This window comes from Scyliorhinus torazame, chromosome 5 (genome assembly GCF_047496885.1).
Source record: "Scyliorhinus torazame isolate Kashiwa2021f chromosome 5, sScyTor2.1, whole genome shotgun sequence".
NCBI classification, from domain to species: Eukaryota; Metazoa; Chordata; class Chondrichthyes; order Carcharhiniformes; family Scyliorhinidae; genus Scyliorhinus; species Scyliorhinus torazame.
In genome coordinates, this window is record NC_092711.1 from 147205506 (window position 1) to 147226081 (window position 20576).

Genomic DNA, 20576 nt, shown 5'->3' on the forward strand with positions numbered 1-20576 from the left:
TTGAAGATCCAATTCAAGAGCGGACTATACGGTCAATGGAAGAGTCCTGGGGAAAATTGATGTACAGAGAGATCTGGGAGTTCAGGTCCATTGTACCCTGAAGGTGGTAACGCAGGTCGATAGAGTTGTCAAGAAGGCATACAGCATGCTTGCGTTCATCGGACGGGGTACTGAGTATAAGAGTCGGCAGGTCATGTTACAGTTGTATAGGACTTTGGTTAGGCCACATTTGGAATACTGCGTGCAGTTTTGGTCGCCACATTACCAGAAGGATGTGGATGCTTTCGAGAGGGTTCAGAGGAGGTTCACCAGGCTGTTTCCTGGTATGGAGGGTGCTAGCTATGAAGAAAGGTTGAGTAGATTAGGATTGTTTTCGTTAGAAAGGCAGAGGTTGAGGGGGGGACCTGATTGAGGTCTACAAAATTATGAGATGTATGGACAGGGTGGCTAGCAACAAGCTTTTTCCAAGAGTGGGGGTGTCAATTACAAGGGGTCACGATTTCAAGGTGAGAGGGGGAAAGTTTAAGGGAGATGTGCGTGGAAAGTTTTTTACGCAGAGGGTGGTGGGTGCCTGGAATGCTTTGCCAGCGGAGGTGGTAGCCGGTCCCAATCCCTCGCCACCTAGGGACCTGAAACTGTCCCCTACCACTCTAAACGGCAGTTCCCCCAGTCGCCTGGACTATAAACATCTCGCTCTCCCCCATATTAAGCTTATACCCCGAAAAGCAGCCAAATTCCCCTAAAATTCCCACAATTTCTTCCATCCCCTCAATTGGATTGGAAACATACAAATGCAGGTCGTCTGCATACAGCGAGACTCTGTGCTCCCCCCCTCCCCCGGACGAGCCCCTTCCAGCCCCTTGAGACCCTCAGAGCAATTGCCAGCGGCTCAAGAGCCAGTGAAAACAGCAGTGGGGAGAAGGGGCATCCCTGTCTCATCCGAAGTCGTCCTGTTCATCCGTACACTGGAGACTGGTACAGCAACCTGACCCAGTCAATAAAGCCCCTCCCAAATCCAAACCGCCCCAGGACCTCCCAAAAATAATCCCACTCAACCCGGTCAAAATCTTTCTCCGCATCCATTGCGACCATTACCTCCACCTCCCTACTTTCCGGGGGCATCATGATCATGTTTAACAGCTTTCTTACATTGGCCACCAGCTGCCTGCCCGTCTGATCCTCCACAATGACGTTCAACAAAATTTTGACCAGCAGTTTGGCATCTACGTTCAACAGGGAAATCGGCCGTAGGACCCACGTAGCTCCGGGTTCTTGCCCCGTTTCACGATAAGCGGAATCGTGGCCCGTGACATCATCTGGGGCAGAACCTCCCTTTCCCTTGCCTCGATAAACACCTTCATCAGCACCGGTCCCAATAACCCGGAGAACTTTTCATAGAACTCCGCTGGGTACCCGTCCGATCCCGGGCCTTACCCGGCAGCGTGGCCTTCAGACCCTTCACTATCTCTTCCAACCCGATCGGGGTTCCCAGCCCTTCTAACAGCTCCCCGTCCACCTTCGGAAAAGTCAGCCCCTCCAGGAAGTGCCTCAACCCCTCCGGCCTCACAGGCGGTTCTGAGCTGTACAACCTGCTGTAAAAATCCCGAAATGTCTTACATCCCCTACGGAGTCCCCAACTAAGTTCCCATCCCCGTCGATAACTTTCCCTATTTCCCTAGCTGCGTCCCTCTTTCTAACCTGCTGTGCAAGCATCCTGCTGGCCTTCTCACCATGCTCGTATATCGCCCCCCCTCGCCTTTCTGAGCTGTTCCACTGCCCTCCCTGTGGTTAACAAGCCAAACTCCACCTGTAGCCTCCGCCGTTCCCTTAAATGCCCTATCTCTGGAGTCTCCGCGTACCTCCTATCGACTCGTAGAATCTCTTTTACTAGTCGGTCCGTCTCTGCCCTGTCCGTCCTGTCCCTGTAAGCCCGGATCGAGATCAGCTCTCCTCTCACCACTGCCTTCAGCACTTCCCAGACCACCGCTGCCGAGACCTCCCCCGTATCATTTACCTGCGGGTAATGCAGCATGCATTTCCTCAGCCTCTCGCACACCGCTTCGTCCGCCAACAGCCCGACATCCAACCTCCGTTGCGGGCGCTAATTGCTATCTTTACTCATCTGCAGGTCAACCCAGTGTGGAGCATGGTCCGAGATCGTAATCACCGAATACCCCGTGTCCACCACCCCTGCCAGCAAGGCCCTACCCAAAACAAAGAAATCGATCTGAGAGTATACCTTATGTACGTGGGAGTAGAAAGGAAACTCCTTCACCCTCGGCTGCCTAAATCTCCATGGATCCACCCCACCCCATCTGCTCCATGAACCCTTTCATTTCCTTTGCCATTGCTGGCACCCTGCCCGTTTTCAAGCATGATCGATCCAGGCCAGGATCAATAACTGTATTAAAGTCCCCTCCCATGATCGGTTTGTGCAAGTCCAGGTTCTATTTTCTCTTTATCAGTTGCTTGGTCCTCCTTTGCTGAATTCTAAAACACGTTCTCAGTCCTCAGGTTTACTACTATTTTGGCCACTTCATGAGCCTCTTCCTTTGATCTAATGGAATATTTAACTTTTCTTGTTCGCCACGGTTCCATCACTTTTCCTGTCTCAGAATCCCTGAGAGAGAAAGAGAAGAGAGAACAAAATGCAGTCCTGGATGTAATTGAAGCAGAACAATAACAGCAGAATCCATCACTGTAATCAATTGTGAACTTGTTGGTGTCTCAGCAGGGATGAGGAAACACAGAATCCCTTCCCACACTGAGAGCAGGTGAACGGCTTCTCCCCAGTGTGAACTCGCTGGTGTTTCAGCAGGTTGGATGAAGTAGTGAATCCCTTCCCACACTGAGAGCAGGTGAATGGCCTCTTCCCAGTGTGAACTAGCTGGTGTTTCTGAAGGTTGGATGAAGTAGTGAATCCCTTCCCACACTGAGAGCAGGTGAACGGCCTCTTCCCAGTGTGAACTCGCTGGTGTTTCAGCAGGCTCGATGAAGCAGTGAATCCCTTCCTACACTGAGAGCAGGTGAACGGCTTCTCCCCAGTGTGAATTCGCAGGTGTGTTTGAAGGCTGCTTGACTGAGTGAATCCCTTCCCACACTGGGAGCAGGTGAATGGTCTCTCCCCAGTGTGAACTCGCTGGTGTTTCTTCAGATTGGATAACTCAGTGAATCCCTTCCCACACTGAGAGCAGGTGAACGGCCTCTCCCCAGTGTGAACTCGCTGGTGTTTCTTCAGACTGGATAACTCAGTGAATCCCTTCTCACACTGAGAGCAGGCGAATGGCCTCTCCCCAGTGTGACTGCGTCGATGAATCTCCAGCTCTGATGGGAATCTGTATCCCTTCCCACAGTCCCCACATTTCCACGGTTTCTCCATGTTTTGGGTCTCCTCGTGTCTCTCCAGGTCAGACGATCAATTGAAGCCTCGTCCACACACAGAACACGTGTAACGTCTCTCCCGCTGTGAATGGTGTGATGTTTTTTCAGGCTGTGTAACTGGTTAAAGCTCTTTCCACAGTCAGTGCTCTGGAGCACTCTCGCTCGGGTGTGTGTGTCTCGGTGCTTTTCCAGTCACACTGATGGTTAAACTTTGTTGAAGCCAACAGGTCGGGCAAACATTTCTCCTTCTAGATTTAATGGCCGATGAACCGAGTGACTCTGTCAGATCCAGACGTGATGTTTGAGATTTCTGTCTGTAAATCCGATCCTTTGGAGTTTACAAAAGACATCACAGTCAGTCCAGGATAGAAATTCAGAACAGATTATTTTAATTTCTATGGAACATTTTTTCCTCTCTCATTCCCCAAAAGCCGTAAATCTCCATCCCACACACTCTCCCTCCATTCTCACTCTGCTGTATCTAATATTCACCCTCCCAATTCTCCTGAAGGTGCTGATTCAGGCTGATTGACAGATCCCTGCTCACTGCTTCCTGTCCTGGACACAGATCATAACAAATAGGAGCCACAGTCGGCCATTCAGCCCATCAAGCCTACTCGCCCATTCAATGGGATCATTGGCCGATCTACCTCAGCACCATTTTTCCACACTATCCCCCATATCCCTCGATATCTTCAATATCGAGAAACCTATCACTCTCGGACTAAAAATACTTGATGACTGAGGCTCCACAGTCTGCTGGGGTAGAGAATCCCAAAGCTTCACCACATTGTCTTTGAATTCATTGCCGGGGGCAGCACGGTGGCGCAGTGGTTAGCACTGCTGCCCCTCAGTGCCGAGGACCTGGTTTCGATTCTGGCCCCGTGTCACTGTCCATGTGGAGTCTTCATATTCTCCCTGTGTCTACATGGGTCTCACCCCCACAATGTAAAATGATGTGCAGGGTCGGTGAATTGGCCACGCTAAATTGCCCCTTAATTGGAAAAAAAAAGAATTGGGTACTCTAAATTTATTCTTTTTGAAGGACAATGAAGTTTTGGAGCCAGAGGTGTAATTAAAGCATCGTAAAAAGCGTGGACTAATGGAATGTTGTTTGGATGAAGGGGATTCCCTGTGGAGTTAATTAGATTTCAGCTTGGTAAGATGATGACAGTACTGGGAGGAGCCACGGTTTCAGGCTTTTTGCAGCAAAACAGTGTTTTAGTTGAGAATTAGTTCAAGACGTGAGCAGAGGTCAAGCATCTCAGTTCAGTTGAAAATATATGTCTGCAGCTAGATTGGCAGTTTCTTTCCAAGCAGTTCAGAAGAGTGTCATTCGAAGGCGAGCTGAAACAGCTTCCCAAGTTTCTTCATGGTTCTGACAGGATCGAGATCTTGTCTTTGAAGCGGTGACACAAGATCTCTCTTTCTCAAAGAATATCTGTGTAAAGCAGGTATTGCTGAGGGCGAACTGTGTTTAACGGTGGATTGAGAGCTGAGATGGTGTTTTTGTTGTTTGAGTGGGAATAAAGGGAGCAGTTAAGGGTTACTGTATTCACTGTATTGATTAGCATTGTTTAAGGGCTATTTGTCAGCTGTTTTCTGGTGCGATGTTAAATTTATTTTAATATTGTGTCAGTAATAAAGTTTGTTTTCATACAGCACAGCCTATTTTTTGTGAAATCACTCCTGGAGTGAGGTATCCTTCACTCACAGTCTGACAAAACACAAATAAAATATTGGGGTTTGTGTCCAGTATCCGAGCCACTGTTGGGGTCTGGTCCGGGGTCATAACAGTGAGGAGGTGGGTTATGTGGATGTTTAGAGAACTTTGTACCCGAGGAGCAGAGATTTTACCTTCTTTCCAGCCCCACAGCAATGTCAGACTAGAATCGACAACTTTTTTTGTGCCGAGGACGATCCTACACCTGGTGTCCTCTTGCACCACAGGGAGCATCCTAATCGCAGACCTTCCCCCGTTTGTCTGGAGTTTCTGCTCGAGGGCTCACCCCCAGGTCGAGAATGTGGAGGTTTGGAGCCTCCCTGAATTCATTTATTGTGCACTTTCGGGAAGAGTTTGAGTTCTTCCTTTTGGTTAACTCGACTGCTGGTATTTCCCCGCTCCATTTTGTGGGAGATGTGTAAAGTTTATACTCGGAGCTGATCATTTCTCACACTGCTAACAAAAGGTGCAGGATGCTGGAGAACCAGCGGCGTCTGGAGGTTTGTTTGGTGAAGGTGGAGGAGAATCATATGGAGGGCCCGAGTAAGCTATTGCTGAAGGAGGTTAACGCAGCAAGAGTGGCTTTGGACTCCCTGTTTACTCAGCAGGCCGAGAAAAGTTGAACGTTTGTCAGGCAGAAGTTGTACGAGTTTGGGAATAAGCCGAGCAAATACTTGGCCTGTCTGACAAAGAATAAGGCCGACTTTAGAGAAAATTGCTCGATGCAGCTTGGGGATGGAAAAGGGTCATGAAGACGGAGGAGAAAAACAGGGATTTGAGGAATTCTATGCAGGATTACACAAGTCTGAGCAGTCTGGTGATGTGTTGGTGGGTGTGGAACATTCTTTCTCTTCCCTGAAGCTTCTGGAGGCCTCAGAAAATCTTAATGAGACAGCTGGTTTGTAATGCAGAACAAGGCCAGCAGCGCGGGTTCAATTCCTGTACCGGCTGAGAATTCTGAATTCTCCCTCTGTGACCCAAACAGGCGCCTGAATGTGGCGACTTGGGGCTTTTCACAGTAAAGTCATTGCAGTGTTAATGTAAGTCTACTTGTGACAATAAAAGATTATTATATTATTTCTAGGAAACAGGTGTCAAAGGCCAAGAAGTAGCTGCAGCCGGGTAAAGCCTCGGGACCAATTGGCTGTGGGTGAGTTTTATCGGGGGTTTGAGGATTTGTTGTTGGACCCATTGGTAGATATGTGTTGTCACTCTTTTGACTCTGGGATGGTGCCACCGACTCTTTGTGAGGTTAATATCTCTTTGATTCTGAAGGTGGGCAAGGACTCAGAGGAGTGGGCCTCTCATCGGCCAATCTCTCTTTTGAATGTTGACTTGAAACTGCGATCTTATGTTTTGGCGAAAAGGGTGGAGGACATCCTTCCGACAATCGTGCGGGAGGACCAGACTGGGTTTATAAGGAGAAGGTTTTCCAGTAACAATGTTGGAAAGTTGCTGAATGTGATTCAGGCTTTTCAGAAATATGCATTGGATGGGCTGGTGATCTCCTTCGATGCAGAGAAAGCTTTTGCTCGAGTTGAGTGGAATTATCTGGTGTATCCGCTGCGCGGCTTTGGGTTGGGTGAGGATTATATTGAGTGGATTCAATTGTTACATCACAGACCGGCAGCGGCGGTGCTCACCAATGGTATAAGGATGTCAAATTTTGAGCTTCAGAGAGGGACAAGACTGGGCTGCCCTCTGCCCCCCTTGCTGTTTGCGTTGGCCATTGAGCCCTTGCTGGAGGATATTAGATCAGAAACTCTGATATCGAGACTGGAGGGTGGGGTGAGGCAGCACAAGATCACTCTGAGCGAAGATGACGGGCAGCTGTTTGTGTCGAACCCAGTGTTTCAGACCCGGACATTATTAGAGTGGGGGAGGGGGTTTGAGCTGTTGAGGGGTAAGCCCTCTTTTCTTGCCAAGTTACCCTTCAGATGGTTCCCCTTGGGATTTAAATATCTGGGAATGTCAATGTCCCCCCTTTTTAGACAGCTATATGGGGCCAACTTTCCACAGCTGATGGTGACTATTAGGTGGGTCCTTGCCCGGTGGTCGGCTCTTCCGATTTCATGGTGAGGGAGAATCACCTTCATTAAAATGAATGTGTTGCCCAGACTGTTGTATCCTCTGCAGATGCTGCCTATACTGCTGTCGAACAGAATTGTTAAGGAAATTAATGGAACGATTAGTACATTTATCTGTTCTCAAGTCTGTTCTGCTCCAGTCACCAGGAGCTAAGGGAGGGTTGGATCTCCCGAATATCAGACTATGTCAGTTGGCCTCTCGTCTCAGGTTCATAAGGGATTGAGTTAGGATGGACCCAACATTCATCTGGCTCAATACAGAAGCAGACCAGTCAGGTCTCCCTCGATCCAAAACTGGCATAGGCTGATTATGGAATGCATCTCCATGCAATTTTTAATGTCTGTAATTGATTCCGAGTCTGGTGCATTGGGTGAAGTATGGAACTCCTATCTCAAATACATAGGCTCCAATTTGACTGACTTGCTCCTCCTGGGCATTCCACGAGTGAATTAAATTCAACTTCGGCCAGGAATAGGGCACAGTGGGTAGCCCTGCTGCCTCACAGCACCAGGGACCCAGGTTTGATTCCTTGAGTGGCTGTCTGTGTGAAGATAGACATTCTCCCTGTGTCTGCGTGTGTTTCCTCTGAGTGCTACGTTTTCCTCCCACAGTCCAAAGATGTGCAGTTAAAGTGGATTGGTCATGCTAAATTGCCCCTTAGTGTCCAAAGAGGTATAATAATAATTGCTTATTGCCACAAGTAGGCTTCAATGAAGTTACTGTGAAAAGCCCCTAGTCAACACATTCCGGCGCCTGTTCAGGGAGGCCGGTACGGGAATTGAAGCTGCGCTGCTGGCATTGTTGCGCATTACAAGCCAGCTGTTCAGCCCACTGTGCTGGTGTAGGTTAGGTGGGTTGTCTATAATCAATGCATGAGGTTATGGGGATAGGGCAGAGAGTGGGCCTCAGTGAAGTGCTCTTTCTGCGGGTCAGTGCAGATTTAATAATAATAATAAATGTACTTTATTACAGAACCATAAATAATATATCTAATCTGTACCATATAACAACACTGGACATTTCTCTGTCTGATATTAATTTACTGTCCCCTTAAATGTCAATCATCTCCTGGGGAAACCAGCCATTTAATTGTGAATATTAGAAAACTGACCATCCTTTCAGCCAGACAAACAAATGTATCAAGGGAGGCACAGTGGTTAGCACTGCTGCCTCACAGTTCCAGGGACCTGGGTTCAATTCTGGCGTTGTGAGACTGTCTGTGTGGAGTTTGCACATTCTCCCCGTGTCTGTGTGGGTTTCCTCTGGGTGCTGTGGTTTCTTCCCACAGTCCAAAGATGTGCAGGTTTGGTGGGTTGATCATGCTAAATTGCCCTTAATGTCCAAGAGGTTCAGTCGGTTTACTGGATTACAGGGATCGGGTGGAGGCGTGGGATTAGGTAGGGTGCTCTTTCTAAGGGCCGTGCAGACTCGGTGGGCTGAATGGGCTCCGTCTACACTGTAAATTCATTGGTTCTATGAAGCTGAGGGAGGAAAGGATGTCAATGTATTTAAGAGAGAGAGAGACCTGGGCCAAGCTTTCCAGAGTTTGCACCCTCCCTGGATTCACTTCCTTTCCCTTCAGTTGCTGCAAGTGACCAATTGAAGGTCAGGATGAGAAAAGAAATGAAAAGGGGGAGAAAAGAAAGTGTTTTACTCACAGATGTTGGAGACAGGAGGACATTTCAGTCTGTGTGAAGTAAAATCTCCATTCACACCAAGCTCGCGCTGATTGGCTGGAGGAGCAGAGTCCTTCCGGTCCTCACTCTTCTCATTGGTCAACACCTCACCAGGAAGGTCAGGGGGTGGGCTTTCCCTCACACGTGCGCAGCCGCTCCTCTCTCTTGGACATGCGCAGTCCCGGCACGGAGGGAGGGAAAATCACTTCGCTCTGGCCGGAGCTGTCAGCCGGTTGCCTGGAAACCTTGTCTGGAGGAGGGGGATTAATGAGTGGCGTGGAGCTGCCGTGTCCGCGCGCCGGGCTTGAGCACTGGACCCTGAGACGTCACCACGGATTCCTGTGCGTGCGCCGGACTGTTGTTGACCAATGGGAAGAGTTGGTGAACCGGAAGGACTCTTCCACCATCCAATCAGCTCCCCTGTTGCCTGAATGCGGAAGCTGGACGATGAGGCTTCCTCCTGTCTCCAACATCTGTGAGTAAAACACTTTCTTTTCTCTCCTTTTCCATTTCTTTTCTCATTCTGAAGGTAAAGGAAGTGAATCCAGGGAGGGTACAGACTCTGGAAAGCTTTTCTCTCTCGTAAAGACATTGTCATCCTTTGCTCCCTCAGCTTGATCATAGAATTTACAGTGCAGAAGGAGGCCATTCGGCCCATCGAGTCTGCACCGGCTCTTGGAAAGAGCACCCTACCCAAGGTCAACACTCCCACCCTATCCCCATAACCCAGTAACCCCACCCAACACTAAGGGCAATTTATCATGGCCAATCCACCTAACCTGCACATCTTTGGACTGTGGGAGGAAACCGGAGCACCCGGAGGAAACCCACGCACACACGGGGAGGATGTGCAGACTCCGCACAGACACTGACCCAAGCCGGAATCGAACCTGGGACCCTGGAGCTGTGAAGCAATTGTGCTATCCACAATGCTACCGTGCATTTATTTGTCCGGCTAAAAGGATGGTCTCTTTCCCAATGTTCACAATTAAAGGGCTGGTTTCTCCAGGAGATGGCTGTCATTTAAGGGGACAGTAAATTAATATCAGACAGAGATATGTCTCGTGTTGTTATATGGTACAAATTAGACATTTATATATAATCTCCACATATTATTTATGGTTCTGTCATAAATTACATTTATTATTATTTCTAGCCTTGTAATATTGTGCTGTAGCTATGTTATATATTTCCTGTCATCTCTTCCCTCAGAGGGTTATTAGTCTCTGGATCTCCCACAGGGACCAGTGGGGTGTGGGGGTCATTGAATATATTCACGGATGAGGTGGACAGATTTTTAATAAGTTGTTATTTTTTAAATCATGTTTTAAACAATGAATGCAACAGAGTAACAGAAAGAATGGTGGAAAATGGTCACAGAGTGGAACAAGAGATATTGCCAACATAAATCCGAGCAACACATTGCAGAATTAATTTGGAACAGGATATTTGAGGGACCAGAGCCTCGAGATGAAATGCCAGATCAATTGAACAACCAGTTAACAGGTTAGAATAGTGTGTGGGGAAAGAGAGTAAGATTATATAATAACAGAGGATAACAATTCAGTTTGTAAAATATTACAAACAGACTAACCGGATATACAAATTAAAATGAATAACACAACATAGATGACAGAGAACTCCGATAGTGCAGAAGGCCATTCACCCCTCAAGTCTGCAGTGAGTCTCAGAAAGAACACTTCACTGAAGCCCACTCCCCATCCTATTCTCGTAAACCGGTGCGTTGATCATGGTCAAGCTATCTACCCTAAACATCTTGGACACTAAGGGGCAATTTAGTGTGACCAATACACTTTTGTTGCACATCTTTGGACAGTGGGAGGAAACTGGAGCAACCGGAGGAAACCCACAAAGACACAAGGCTCAGGAGGCGCAAGTCAGTCAAATTGGAGGCTATGTATTTGAGATAGGAGTCCCACACTTTACCCAATGCATCAGACTCGGAATGAATTACAGACATTAAAAATTGCATGGAGATGCATTCCATAATCAGCCTATGCCAGTTTTGGATACAGGGAGACCTGACTGGTCTGCTTCTGTATTGAGCCAGATGAATGTTGGGTCCATTCCAAGACATTATGAACCTAAGACGAGAGGCCAATTGATGAAGCATGATTTTCGGGAGACCATACACTCCCTTAGCTCCTGGCAATTGGAGCTCAACAGACTTCAGGCGAGATTTCTTTGTGTTCCAGATAGAGTCATAGATTTTTTTCAGCATGGAAACAGGCCCTTCGGCCCAGCTTGTCCATGCCGCCCAGTTTCTATCACTAAGCTAGTCCCACTTGCCAGGATTTATCCCCTATCCCTCTATACCCACCCTGCCCATGTAACTGGGGTTTAAATACAAAATTGTACCTGCCTCTACCACTGCCTCTGGCAGCCGTTCCAGATGCTCACCACCTTCTATCTGAAGAAATTTCCCCTCTGGTCTCTTTTGTATCTCTCTCCTCTCACCTTAAACCTATGTCCTCTAGTTCTAGACTCCTCTACCTTAGGGAAAAGATGTTGACTGTATACCTTATCTATGCTTCTCATTATTTTATAGACCTCTATAAGATTACATCTAAACCTCCTACGCTCCAGGGAAAAAAGTCCCAGCCAATCCAGCTTCTCCTTATAACTCAGACCATCAACACCTGGCAGCATCCTCGTAAATCTCTTCTGCACTCTTTCTAGTTTAACAATATCCTTCCTATAATAGGCTGACCAGAACTGTTCCCCATCATCCAGATGAATTTTCTGTACTAAGGTTATGTCGACTTTCTCCTTAAGAAAGGAGATTATCTTTTTCCTTCTGATAGGGTGATGGATGCCCCGTACATTCCCTGAGAAAATTTGCAGATTAACTGCCGCCATTAGTTAGATGACAGAGAGAACAGGAACAGATTTTCACGCCTCAATCGGGCATGCGCCATTACCCCCTCCTCCAACTCACTTTACACCAGAGGCACCAAAGTCTCCCCAAACTGCTCCTTTCACAGATAAAAGCCCCGTCTGTACCAGAGTAGGATAAAGTCAACAACACATAAACCCTCCCATAATAACAAAAATACAAAAGAATCACCACCACAATAGATCCAAGGGGACATTCCTCAATAAGACTGAGGACCCGGAGGATTAACCCCACGGCCAGACTGTCGTTACCCTCAGGATACCTTCTCCAAAATGAGGAGAAGAAAAGAAGGGCCAACAAGGGAATGGAGATCGAATGTCCCTCCTACATTTTAGACCCACCCGTGAAGACCTGCATCCACCACCACCCACCCTTTGGCAATGGCGCCACTCGGTTCTGCCACGATTAACGCTCGGATAATAGAAGAAAGACGGCGGATAATAAGCACACGGCACATCTACCATAACTGAGATAAGATAATACGAGTCCCTGGAACACTCGAGGAGAAGAAGACATTCAATCGGCCCTCACAGAATAACAACTCCCTTCAACAGGATAAAAGATAACAAATTCAGACAACACCAAGATAGGGAAAGAGTCCGGATTAGAGCCTCAGTTAGTCTGGGCTGCAAATCATCGCTCCAATTCTTCCCCTTCATGGATTTAGCGAATGCCAAGGCAGTAGTCGGATTATTGAAAGACTTGACGGAATTGTTGGATACAATTTCAGGATCACAGGACAAAGCGACATAATTCACTGTAAGGTGAGGTCTCACCTCACCTTGCCCATCTCCAGGACCCTCTGGTGATCTTTCAAGCTGTGGAAGTGAATGATTACAGACCTGGGATGAAAACTATCCCTCGGCCTCAAAGACAGGATCCGAGGCCCTTTCTAATTTGAAATGCCCAGGCTTCACATCCAGCTTGAGAAAACGTGGCAGCCGGTCCTCGAAGAACCTAACGGGAGCCTTACCCTCCACACCTTCTGGCAGGTCGACGACTCGGATGTTCGGTCTCTGACCCTCAGTTCTCCAAGTTCTCCAGGAGTCCACCACACCACTCAGCCGGTTTTCCAAGGATTGAATTCTTGCCTCCGCCGAGGAGGCATCTTGCTCAACGTTCAGGATTCTCTCCTCCGGATCATCAAGCCTCTTCATGGTGTTTTACAGCTTGGCCTCATGAGCTCACAGATATTGAGTCAGCACACTAAGCCTCTGGTCAGTAACACGCAGAATGTCGCTGACATAGATCGGCCAATGATCCCACAGAATAGACGAGCAGGCTCGATGGGCCGAATGGCCAACTGCAGCTCGTATTTGTTATGATCTCTGTGCAGAGGACAGGAAGCAGTGAGCATGGATCTGTCAATCAGCCTGAATCAGCACCTTCAGGAGAATTGGGAGGGTGAATATTAGATGCAGCAGAGTGAGAATGGAGGGGTAGAGTGCGGGGCGGGGATTCACAGCTCTTGGGGAATAAGAGAGGAAAGAATGTTCTCTAGAAACTAGAATGGTCTGTTCTGAATTTCTATCCTGTACTGACAGTGATGTCTTTTGTAAATTGTTTTTACAGGATATTAGACGAAGAGGAGGAATTACAGACAGAAATCTCAAACTTTACTTCTCGATCTGACTGAGTCTCTCAATTCCTTGGAACTGAATATCACCGGCCTTTGAATCTCGAAGGAGAAATGTTTGTCTGTTCTGTCGGCTTCAAAAGATTTTAACCATCAGTGTGACTGGAAAAGCACCAAGATACACGCACCCGAGTGAGTGTGTTCCAGAGCACTGACTGTGGAAAGAGCTTTAACCAGTTACACAGCCTGAAAAAACATCGCACCATTCACAGCGGGGAAAATGAATGAAATGAAAATGAAATGAAAATCGCTTATTGTCACAAGTAGGCTTCAATGAAGTTACTGTGAAAAGCCCCTAGTCGCCACATTGCGGAGCCTATTCGGGGAGGCTGGTACAGGAATTGAACCGTGCTGCTGGCCTGCCTTGGTCTGCTTCAAAAGCCAGCGATTTAGCCCAATGAGCTAAACCAGCCCCTTAGAGAGACCGTACACGTGTTCTGTGTGTGATCGAGGCTTCAACTGACAGGTCAAACCTGGAGAGAAAGAAGAATACCCAAAACATGGAGAAACGGTGGAAATGTGGGGACTGTGGGAAGGGATTCAGGGTTCCATCTCAGCTGGAAGTTCATCGGCGCAGTCATACTGGGGAGAGGCCGTTCACCTGCTCTGTGTGTGAGAAGGGATTCAGTCGGTTATCCACCCTGCAGTTACACCAGCGAGTTCACACTGGGAAGAGGCCGTTCACCTGCTCTCAGTTTGGCAAGGGATTCACTGAGTTATCCAGACTGCGGAAACAACAGCGAGTTCACACTGGGGAGAGGCCATTCACATGCTCTCAGTGTGAGAAGGGATTCACTACTTCATCGAGCCTGCTGACACACCAGCGAGTTCACACTGGGGAGAGGCCGTTCACCTGCTCTCAGTGTGAGAAGGGATTCAGTCGGTTATCCAGCCTGCAGACACACCAGCGAGTTCACACTGGGGAGAGGCCGTTCACCTGCTCTCAGTGTGAGAAGGGATTCACTCAGTTATCCGTCCTGCAGACACACCAGCGAATTCACACTGGGGAGAGGCCGTTCACCTGCTCTCAGTGTGAGAAGGGATTCGCTCAGTTATCCAACCTGCGGATACATCAGCGAGTTCACACTGGGGAGAAGCCATTCGCCTGCTCTCAGTGTGAGAAGGGATTCACTACTTCATCGAGCCTGCAGAGACACCATCGAGATCACAGTGGGGAGAGGCCGTTCACCTGCTCTCAGTGTGAGAAGGGATTCGCTCAGTTATCCAACCTGCGGATACATCAGCGAGTTCACACTGGGGAGAGGCCATTCACCTGCTCTCAGTGTGAGAAGGGATTCACTACTTCATCGAGCCTGCGGAGACACCAGCGAGTTCACACTGGGGAGAGGCCGTTCACCTGCTCTCAGTGTGAGAAGGGATTCACTCGGTTATCCAACCTGCAGAGACACCAGCGAGTTCACACCGGGGAGAAGGCGTTAACATGCTCTTAGTGAGAGAAGGGATTCAGATATCCGGACACCCTGCAGGAACACTAGCGCGTTCACACCTGGAAGAAGCCATTCACCTGCTCTGAGCAGGGGAGGCATTCAATGATCCGACCCAACCCCGGAGACACCAGCAAGTTAATTCTGGGGAGAGACCATTCATCTGCTCTCAATGTGGGGAGGGGTTTTGTGATTCATCGCACCTGTTGTGACTCCAACAAGTTCACAAATTACAGATGTTGGCTCCGTTGTTATTGTTTCTGCTCTCACTGACATCCAGGACTGCATTTTGTTCATTCTGACATCTGGTGAATGGTGATGATTGGAGGGTTTCTTTCTGCTGGACTGGCCGGTCTAACACCTCTGCCTCCGGTGGGCTGCCCATTTTTGAGGCTAGTTGCGATTACCTGGTTCCAAGTTTGACGAGGAGCACCGAATGAAAAGGTGTTTGCACGTTGGAAGATATTTAGTTCCCAAAGCAGCCACGTTGCCATGAAGATGGGCTATGGTGGTTACATGGTTCTTTTGCCTAATTTATCTGGGTGTTTCTCGCAGAAAGAAACTGTCATGGTATGAGGGGCAAGTTGTCTGGTAGATTGGGAAATTACAATAAACAAATCACTGAAAGTGGCAACGCAGGTGGATAAGGAGCTAAGAAGGCAGACGGCATGCTTGTCTTCATTGGTCGGGGTATTGAGTATAAAAATTGGCAAGTCATGCTGCAGCTGTCGTTAGGCCACACGTGGAATATTGCCTACAATTCTGGTCACCACATTACCAAAAGGATGTGGAGGCTTTCATGGTAGTCACCACTGAAGTATATATTGTATATCGAGGATGTCGATGTAGATGCTTTATGGTGAGGCCCTGTACTACAGGTATGGGGGTAGTTCCCTGCCTACTGGCTCCGCCCAGTAGGCGGAGTATAAATATGTGTGCACCCAGTACAGCAGCCATTTCGCCAGCTGCTGTAGGAGGCCACACATCTTAGTGTAGTAAAGCCTTGATTGCATCCAACTCTCGTCTTTGTGTAATTGATCGTGCATCAATTTATTACGCTAAGTTTTCAGAAGATGGACCTCCGCATCAAGCCGGATCGCCTGCAGCTGCATCCGTAAGCAGACAACGCCAGAAAGGAGTATCAACACTGGCTAGCCTGTTTCGAAGCGTACATCGGGTCTGCGCCAGCCCCAATCCCAGAACCACAGAAGATCCAGATCCTTTACACGCGGCTGAGCTCCAACGTCTTTCCACTTATCCAGGACTCGCCGACCGACGCAGAAGCCTTGGCGCTACTGAAGGAAAACTATGCTCAGCGGCCGAACACACTATACGCCAGGCACCTCCTCTCCACGTGTCGTCAACTTCCTGGTGAGTCAGTGGAAGATTTCTGGCGTGCCCGGGTTCCCCTAGTTAGAGACTGTTACTGTCAGGCCGTCTCGTCCATGGAACACTCGAATTTGCTCATGAGAGATGCATTTGTTACGGGCATAGGGGCCGATCACATCCGCCAGCGCCTTTTAGAACGGTCCACGCTCGACCTCGCAGAAACCAAAAAGCTAGAGCTCTCACTCACGGTCGCTTCATGCAACGTCCAGCCTATGCACCCGGCCGAGCGCCCCCCCCCCCCCCCCCCCTGTGCATCATGGACTCCGCAGACGGCCGCCCCGTCATGGACCCTATCAGCGAACGCCCTCAGCCAACCCCACGCCTGTGCCACGCGGCAGCCAACCGATCATTTTGCTGCAGTGTGCCAGGCCTGCTCAATTGCCACTATTGTTCCGGCACCCGCCACGTGCGGACAGTGGGCTCCGCCATTTTCCCTTCCTCAGACCACGTGCGACCTAAGGGTGCCGCCATCTTGTTCCCCCCAGGACCAACGGGCGCCACCATCTTGTTTTCCCCACGACACGTGCAGCCCGTGGGCGCCGCCATCTGTTCCCCCCCAGGACCAATGGGCGCCACCATCTTGTTTTCCCCACGACACGTGCGGCCCGTGGGTGCCGCCATCGTGTTCCCCCCAGGACCCCTGCCCATCCGGCACCTCAACCAGCTGCTCATCGCCCGCAACCACCGATGACCAGCCGCGTCTCGCCTCGGTCACGGTCGCAAAAAGAAACATCCTCCAAGAATTTGGATCATAATTAGGAGAGAGTGCACATCACTCAAAGGGATCCTTCATTTTCAACACACAACCGTTAGAGTGGTTAACTGATACGAGTGGGATCATCTCAGGACAAAGTCCACTTGGATCTATCCGCTTTCCACAGTCTCGTCCACACAACCTTGCAACTGCTTCAACCAAAGTGAAGGTCGATGGGCACAAGATCTCCTGCCTGCTGGACTCCGGGAGCACCGAGAGCTTCATTCACTCCGATACGGTAAGGTGCTGCTCCCTCGCACTACATCCCGTTAACCAGAGAATCTCCCTGGCCTCCGGGTCCCACTCCCTGGCGATCCGGGGGTGTTGCATCGCCACTCTCACTGTCCAAGGCGTGGAGTTCAGCGGCTTCCGTCTCTACGTCCTTCCTAACCTCTGCGCTGCCCTGCTACTTCCAGTGCAACCTCCAGAGCCTAACACTGAAATGGGGCAGGCCCCTACCACCCCTTACTGTGTGCGGCCTCGCGACCCTAAAGGTCGACCCACCTCCCCTATTTGCAAACCTAACTCCGGATTGTAAATCTGTCGCCACCAGGAGCAGACAGTACAGCGCCCAGGACAGGACCTTCATCAGGTCCGAAGTCCAGTGACTGTTTCGGGAGGGCATCATCGATGCCAGCAACAGCCCCTGGAGAGCCCAAGTGGTAGTCGTTAAAACTGGGGAGAAACACAGGATAGTCGTTGACTACAGCCAGACCATCAATCGGTACACGCAGCTCGACGTGTACCCCCTCCCACGCATATCTCATATGGTCAATCAGATTGCACAGTACCGGGTCTTCTCAACTGTGGGCCTGAAATCTGCCTACCACCAGCTCCCCATCCGCAAGGCGGACCGCCCATACACAGCCTTCGAGGCAGGTGGCCACCTTTACCACTTTCTTAGCGTTCCCTTTGGCGTCACTAACGGGGTCTCGGTCTTCCAACGGGAGATGGACTGAATGGTTGACTGGTACGGACTGCGGGCCACTTTCCCGTACCTGGACAATGTCACCATATGCGGCCACGATCAGCAGGACCATGACGCCAACCTTGCCAAATTTCTCCACACCGCCACTCTCCTCAACCTAACCTACAACAAGGAGAAGTGCGTGTTCAGCATGAGCCGCTTAGCCATCCTCGGCTATGTGGTCCAGAACAGAGTTCTGGGGCCCGACCCCGATCACATGCGCCTCCTCATAGAACTCCCCCTTCCCCACTGCTGCAAGGCCCCCAAACGATGCCTGGGGTTCTTTTCATATTACGCCCAGTGGGTCCCAAACTATGCGGACAAGGCCCGCCCACTCATTCAATCCACTGTTTTCCCCTGACGGCTGAGGCTCCACCAGGCCTTCACCCATATCAAGGCCGACATCGCCAAGGCCGCGATGCACGCAGTCGACGAGACGTTACCATTCCAAGTCGAGAGCGATGTATCAGACGTCGCTCTGGCCGCCACCCTCAACCAGGCAGGCAGGCCCGTGGCATTCTTTTCCCGCACCCTACATGCCTCCGAAATTCGGCATTCCTCCGTTGAAAAAGAGGCCCAAGCCATCGTTGACGCTGAGCGGCATTGGAGGCATTACCTGGCTGGCAGGCGATTCACTCTCCTCACTGACCAACAGTCAGTTGCCTTCATGTTTAACAACACACAGCGGGGCAAGATCAAAAACGATAAAATCTTGAGGTGGAGGATCGAGCTCTCCACCTACAACTACGAGATTTTGTATCGCCCCGGTGAGCTCAACGAGCCCCCTGATGCCCTATCCCGAGGTACATGTGCCAGCGCAGAGGTGGACCGACTCCGGACTCTGCACGACAACCTCTGTCACCCGGGGATCACACGTTTTTACCATTTCATTAAGGCCCGCAACCTGCCCTACTCCATCGAGGAAGTCCGGGCAATCACCAGAGACAGCCAGGTCTGCGCGGTGTGTAAGCCGGACTTCTACTGGCCAGACCGTGCGCGCCTGGTGAAGGCCTCCCGCCTCTTTGAATGCCTCAGCGTGGACTTCAAAGGGCCCCTCCCCTCCACCGACCATAACACTTACGTCCTCAGTGTGGTCGATGAACATTACAGATTCCCCTTCGTCATCCCATACCCTGATATAACGTCTGCCACCGTCATCAAAGCCCTCAACACCATCTTCGCTCGGTTCAGCTTCCCCGCCTACGTCCACAGCGACAGGGGATCCTCATTCATGAGCGATGAGCTGCGCCAGTTCCTGCTCAACAGGGGTATCGCCTCGAGCAGGACGACCAGCTACAACCCCCGGGGAAACGGGCAGGTGGAAAGGGCGAATGGGACGGTTTGGAGGGCCTTCCAGCTGGCCCTAGGGTCCAGAAATCTCCCGGCCTCCCGCTGGCAGGAGGTCCTCCCCGACGCCCTTACTCCATTCGGTCGCTCCTGTGCACTGCGACTCATGAAACATCTCATGAATGTCTCTTTGCCTTCCCTAGGAAGTCCACCTCTGTGTCCCTCCCGACATGGCTGACAGCCCCGGACCCGTTCTCCGCCGTCGGCACGTTCGACTCCACAAGACGGACCTGTTGGTTGAGAGGGTACAGCTACTTCACGCCAACCAGCAGTACGCCTACGTAGCGTACCCCGACGGCCGCCAAGACACAGTCTCCCTCAGGGACCTGGCACCAGCTGGTTCCACCACCCACCCCCCTGCTCCGGCGCACCCCACCGCAGTTCCCGCTCCAGGATAATCCGTCCTCCCCCGGCTCACACCCGGGGATGAAGAGGATTTTGCCACGCTCCCGGAGTCACCAAAGACCAAATCAACACCGGAGTCGCCGCCCGGAGTCACCGAAGACCAAACCAACGCCGGAGTCACCGCCAGCACTGCTCTCAACGGCAGATCAAGGCTCCGGACCGCCTGAACTTGTAATATTTTCTGTATTTGAAATCACATCTTTCTGCATATAGTTCTCCACCACCCCCGCCGGACTCAATTTTAACAGGGGGTGAATGTGGTCGTCACCACTGATGTATGTATTGTATATAGAGAATGTCGATGTAGATACTTTATGGTGAGGCCCTGTACTACAGATACGGGGGTAGTTCCCTGCCTGCTGGCTCCGCCCAGTAGGCGGAGTATAAATATGTGTGCTCCCAGTATAGCAGCCATTTCGCCAGCTGCTGTCGGAGGCCACACATCTCAGTGTAATAAAGCCTCGATTGCATCCAACTCTCGTCTTTGTGTAATTGATCGTGCATCAGTTTTGGAGAGAGTTCAGAGGAGGTTTACCAGGATGTTGCCTGGCCTGGCGGGTATTAGCTATGCGGAGAGGTTGGATAAATTCTGATTGTTTTCACTAGAGCGACGGAGTTGAGGGACGACCTGATAAAAGAGTGGCATGGACAGAGTGGATAGTCCGAAGCTTTTTCCCCGGTTGTAAAAGTCAATTACCAGGTTGAAGGTGTGAGGGGCAAAGTTTAGAGGAGACATGCGAGGGAAGTTTTTTGCACAGAGGGTGGTGAGTGCCTGGAACTCGCTGCCGGAGGTGGTGGTGGAAGCAGGTACGATAGTGACGTTTAAGAGGCATCTTGACAAATACATG

The 20576-nt window shown here is 50.2% G+C and overlaps 2 protein-coding genes across 2 annotated transcripts; one reads left to right on the top strand and one right to left on the bottom strand.

Annotated features, from left to right (window-relative positions):
• Window positions 1–2611: 2611 nt before the first annotated feature.
• LOC140421960 (uncharacterized) lies at window positions 2612–8928 on the bottom strand. The gene is made up of 2 exons (XM_072506951.1): window positions 8851–8928; window positions 2612–3709 (listed from the first exon to the last, which is right to left on the bottom strand). The coding sequence occupies exon 2, from the start codon at window positions 3377–3379 to the stop codon at window positions 2705–2707; it is 675 nt and encodes a 224-aa protein (XP_072363052.1). The 5' UTR covers window positions 3380–3709; window positions 8851–8928; the 3' UTR covers window positions 2612–2704.
• A 273-nt stretch (window positions 8929–9201) lies between these two features.
• LOC140421936 (uncharacterized) lies at window positions 9202–16470 on the top strand. The gene is made up of 2 exons (XM_072506920.1): window positions 9202–9343; window positions 13358–16470. The coding sequence occupies exon 2, from the start codon at window positions 13922–13924 to the stop codon at window positions 14870–14872; it is 951 nt and encodes a 316-aa protein (XP_072363021.1). The 5' UTR covers window positions 9202–9343; window positions 13358–13921; the 3' UTR covers window positions 14873–16470.
• The last annotated feature ends 4106 nt before the right edge of the window (window positions 16471–20576 follow it).

Bases quoted from the DNA above. Each gene is read 5' to 3' on its own strand.
- LOC140421960 (XM_072506951.1), bottom strand. From the start codon at position 3,379: ATGGAGAAACCGTGGAAATGTGGGGACTGTGGGAAGGGATACAGATTC.
- LOC140421936 (XM_072506920.1), top strand. From the start codon at position 13,922: ATGGAGAAACGGTGGAAATGTGGGGACTGTGGGAAGGGATTCAGGGTT.